Source organism: Pundamilia nyererei, unplaced genomic scaffold, assembly GCF_000239375.1.
Source record: "Pundamilia nyererei isolate P.nyererei 1_Seehausen unplaced genomic scaffold, PunNye1.0 scaffold00063, whole genome shotgun sequence".
Taxonomy (NCBI): Eukaryota; Metazoa; Chordata; class Actinopteri; order Cichliformes; family Cichlidae; genus Pundamilia; species Pundamilia nyererei.
In genome coordinates this window covers 1,450,109-1,454,787 of record NW_005187464.1, presented here as the reverse complement: position 1 = coordinate 1,454,787, position 4,679 = coordinate 1,450,109, and the positions used below count along the sequence as shown (strand labels likewise).

The 4,679-nt window shown below is 41.2% G+C and overlaps 1 protein-coding gene across 1 annotated transcript in view; it reads right to left on the bottom strand.

The window, feature by feature from the left end:
* Nucleotides 1-4,679, bottom strand: part of LOC102202121 (AP2-associated protein kinase 1-like) — a 20,622-nt gene that overhangs the window by 9,060 nt on the left and 6,883 nt on the right. Inside the window, exons 7-15 of the mRNA XM_013911396.1 lie at nt 4,491-4,623; nt 4,285-4,388; nt 3,896-3,978; nt 3,582-3,742; nt 2,970-3,091; nt 2,517-2,855; nt 2,101-2,246; nt 1,829-2,004; nt 1,657-1,746 (exon numbers count right to left, since the gene is read on the bottom strand). Coding sequence (XP_013766850.1) covers nt 1,657-1,746; nt 1,829-2,004; nt 2,101-2,246; nt 2,517-2,855; nt 2,970-3,091; nt 3,582-3,742; nt 3,896-3,978; nt 4,285-4,388; nt 4,491-4,623 — 1,354 coding nt within the window. The remainder of the gene's footprint in view (nt 1-1,656; nt 1,747-1,828; nt 2,005-2,100; nt 2,247-2,516; nt 2,856-2,969; nt 3,092-3,581; nt 3,743-3,895; nt 3,979-4,284; nt 4,389-4,490; nt 4,624-4,679) is intronic.

Genomic DNA, 4,679 nt, shown 5'->3' with positions numbered 1-4,679 from the left:
GTTTCACAATTAAAAAACAATTGACTTGTCTCATGAAGTAAAAGTGTCCTTTAGATGATCAGCGGTGCTTTAGAAAACTATTTTATAATAAAGTAAATATTTGTTTCAGGTCAGGTCTGAACATCTCATCGATGAATGAGTCGTCTTTACATCGTTTTGATTCTGTTATTTTGTTGTTTATCCCATAATGAAGGATGTGGAAATCATGACAGTTGTTGGTGATATTAATTCACAGCTATTTCTCTTTCATAAATACCACCTGACTAATCAGTTATCTAATCTGTGATGTTTATTTTCAAACAGAGTTTGCAACAGACTTTCAGACAAAATACAACAACACTTATACATTTTCCACATCATCAGCTGAATGCTTTCCCGTAGCGAAGTGACAGTTACACAGTTCGTGTAACTGTAACGGCCAAGGTATTTATATACAACATATTCTATCAGCTGGAAATCTATATAAAAGAAAAAAAAGAATATCACCAGGGACGATTTAGTGAAGACGTTGAAATAAAATGAGCACAGCTGATTTTAAAACCAAAACTCTGCACTGGAGCTGGTCAGGTTTGCAGGATAGTTAACTACAGTGATTGAGCCAAGTTAAAAGAGAGCCAGCATAGCTTAGTTACCAGTTTAACACACACTACAGTGCAGCCCTGTTGTTTTCCAAAGCTCATTAAAGCTATCAGATTATAGGATTAGGCGCATTAAGAGGTTTACTTTTAAAGTTTCTCCTCCAGATTTTATAGTGCAGAGCTTCATGTGGAACAAAAGGAGGAAAAAAAAACATAGTATAGATAACAGTAAATATCATCTACAGCGGTCTTAATAAACTCATGCTAGTGTTAGATGATATGATGACAATCATAAGATTAATTATCAAGATTCATTTATTCACACTAGCTCTTCTCCACAGTGTGTCTTTTGTCCTGTCTCCCTCCCCTCACCCCTTACTGAGTGGCAGTAGATGGCTGCCTCTCCCTGAGGCTGGCTCTGCTGGAGGTTTCTTCCTGTTAAAAGGAAGTTTTTCCTTCCCACTGTCTCTAAGTTAAGGCTTATATGGGGTTTTCTGATTGTTGGGGTTTTCTCTGTATTATTGTAGAGTCTCTTGTTCCTAAACTTCCTGATGCTGTTATATTTATTAAGGATAGCATTAAAGTACAATGAGATCATTTTAGTTTGACAAGATCACCTTCATATTTTGTATCTACTTGTTTCATTAGTTTATTACATGCTTATATTTTTTGCATTTTTATAATCACAGTTTCGATTATAATAGTAAATTTAATCAATCAAGGATCACTTAGACCAGCGGTCCCCAACCCCCGGGTCACGGACCAGTACCGGCTGCGAGAGTTGAGGCTCGGGTATGAAATTCATGGTTTTCAGGAGTTAATTTTTTTTATTGTTTTTATCGTTAACTTGGTGTCCCTGGGTCTTTTCCCGTGTGTTATGAATAAATCTTTTTTTTTTGCTGCCGGCATTGGTTTTATTTTGTTGTATCTATCCGCGACACCTTAAAGACCAGTCCGTGAAAATATTGTCGGACATAAACCAGTCAGTGGCGCAAAAAAGGTTGGGGACCGTTTACTTAGACCACACAGAAGAAGAACTATGTGAATTATCCTATCCTATGTGTAAAAACTCACATACCAGTTTCCTGTGGGGTGGTATCAACAGCTGAGGCCTGAAGGCCTGGTATCAACTCTTCTGAAGCAGTTGTTTCAGTATCTGGGGTTAGGTCTGATAAAAGGAGAGTCTCTGTCATTCACTGTTTATCCTATTTTAAAAATACTGCACATGAACATTAGCATGCAGATGTTACCATTAGCCTTTTTGGCATCACTTGTAAACTCCTCAGCAGTGAGATTGGAGAAGTTGTCATCATCAAAGGGGTTCCACGCTGGCTGTGTAGGGGTGTTTGTGGTGGCACCAGAAGCAGGAACATTTTTACTTTGGTCCTGTACTGCATCACTAAGATTTGGCTGAGACGGAAGTGATCTGAAAGTAAACATCAACAACAGCAGCAAAACCTCATAAATAAACCAAATAGGAGAAGCTGTAGTTGAATATTATTGAAGAAAATGTGACACTTACTGATTGAGAGCTGCTTCTTCATTAGCTCCCTGTGGCTGCTGTGAGGAGTCGCTCTCTGGAACTGCAGAAACAGCAGGAGCTGTGGCGTCACTCGGTGTGCGTTGGTGGTTTAGTTCTTCAGTTGTCTTTGGAGTAGCAGGTGGGGTCTGATCAAAAGACGCAAAGGAAGCCAAAATATCAAAAATCAACAACTATTTAATTTAGGAAGACAGCTAATTGTGTTCACAAGAGGAAGAATATAAAAAAACAACACATTTATTCACATTTTGAACTGACTCTGGTTGATGAGACAGAGAAACACTTTAGATCAGGACATGCCACACGTAGATTAAGGGGAAAAGGATGACGTTGACAGCTCTGCAGTGCTGGTATTTAGGCATTGTTTGAAGCTAGATGTTTGCCAGCAAGCCACTTACTGTCTCAGCTGGTTTTTGGCTGCTCTCAGTAGCGCCAGGCTGAGCCTGGGTAGCTGACGGTTGAGTTATCTGCTGCTGAGATACTGCAGGCTTGCTGGGGGAAGGCTGCGCCTCTGGCTGTTGAGCCAGGCTGGCCTGCTTACGACGAGCTGGGCGCTGAGGCGGGGCTGGGCTGGATGGGGTCTGTGCTCCTTGTTGGGAGGCTGAGCTCACAACAGAGGTGGGTGTAGTCTGTTGCTGTACTGTTGGCTGTGCTTGTGGTTGGATGTCAGCTTTGGTCACCGGTGATGCCACTGCTGCTGGTGCTGCTGTCTCTGCAGCTGGAGCTGGCTGCACAGCCTAACATGCAAAGATTTTAACATTTGAAAGGAACTGTCACTCAAAAACAGTAGATCTGCAAATAAAAGCAACTTATAATCTGTTTTGTTAAAGAAGACACAATGGTCAGTGAACCTGCTTCTGTAGAGCTGCAGTCTGATTTGAATTATTTTGTGACTGAATGAGAGGCAGAGCTGAAGCCTGAGCCTTCTGTGACTGAAGAGCTGCAGCTGGCTGAGAGAGATCTAAACTGACTCCTGCAGACAAAAACACAAAAGAGCGCATTACTCTACAGTCAGTGGAGACAATTTGATCTGAATACTTGCACAGATGCTCAAAAGACCTAATGTGAAGCAACACAAACAAGTTTATTTGAATTTAAAAACAACAACAACAAAAAAACGATATAACACTCATCAAAATGCATTAAAGTGGATTAAACAGTCTATTAAACGCAAACACATCAAAGTGATTCATCACACAAAAAAGAACCTACAGTACCTGAAGCATTGTTATAAGTGAAAGCAGAGAAATTCATTTCATAATCACTTTGGGGTTTTGGTTAGATAACTTTAATTTGCATGAGTCTTCACCTGTTTATTTGAGCTGTTCTTGTTGAGAATTGAGGTATTCAACGTGCACACAAAGGATTAGAGACATCCCTGTATTTATTCTCATCCTTATTCAAAAGACTGGTTTTCTTTTCCTGTGACAGACAGGAAAATAAGGACAGAGTGCTGTACGTACCCACAGGCTGTGCTGCACCAACAGGGAGATTAGCCCGCTTGCGAGGGGTCAGAGCAGCAGGCTGGATGGGTAAGATGCCAGCAGCAGGCTGGGTGTGGACTGCTTTGGGCCTCTGGCGAGGGGTGATGGAGGTTTCAGTGGTGGGAATTGGATCTGTCAGTCTGGCAACAAAGGGAGGATGTTGGCCTTCTTGTTAATCATGGCAAACAGTGTTAACATAATTATTTAATGAGTATCAGAATACAGATGATACCTAATTACTTCTACGTTACTACAGCTTTAATGGTAACACAGTGAAAGCAGGTCATGCTTGCCTGGGCTTAGCCTGGCTCTTCTTTGCTGCCGCAGCCTCGCTAGCTTTGACTGGCTCAGGAAGTTTGGAAGGAATCGGAGAATTCTTGTTTATGAAAAAAAAGGAAAGGCTTTACAATGAAGTCTGCACAGATTTTACAAAGAGATCTGCAATGAGAAAATCAATGTTTCACACACAAAAAAGTTTTTTTTTAACTAAAATATCATCAGGACTAACAAGTATTTTACACTCTATGAAAATAAAGAATCCAAGCTTATCTTCCTCCCACAGCGTGACAACTGGCCTGTATCCATATGTAGGTCAGGCAGAGAACCCATAGCAGAGTCTCGATGAGACAAAGTCAAGCAAATCCAAATATTTTGACTACTTTTGGTGCCAAGAGGCACTGACCTTCACATTTTGAACAGGGCACGTCCGCTGAGCTAGTTTGAAAGCAAAATAGGACACCTGGTAGATATCTGGTCTCTTGTCTGGATCTGGCTCCAGCGTGTACCCTGAAACATACCGTGTACATAAAAATGAAAGTCTCAACAAGGTAGACACCAGTCTGTTAGTAGATATGAAATTTATGCTTCTGAAATGTAAGCGGTACTAACGAATGAGGCAGTGAAGATCATAAGAGTAACGGGAATTATCTGGAATAGTGAAACTGCCATCACAGATGGCCACCTGGCTTTCACCAAAGGGCAAAGTGAAGAAGCACAGCTTGTACAGCAAACAGCCCAGTGCCTGGAGAAGACAACCACATGCATGCCCGAGAAGAGAGGAGGATAATTCATCAAATA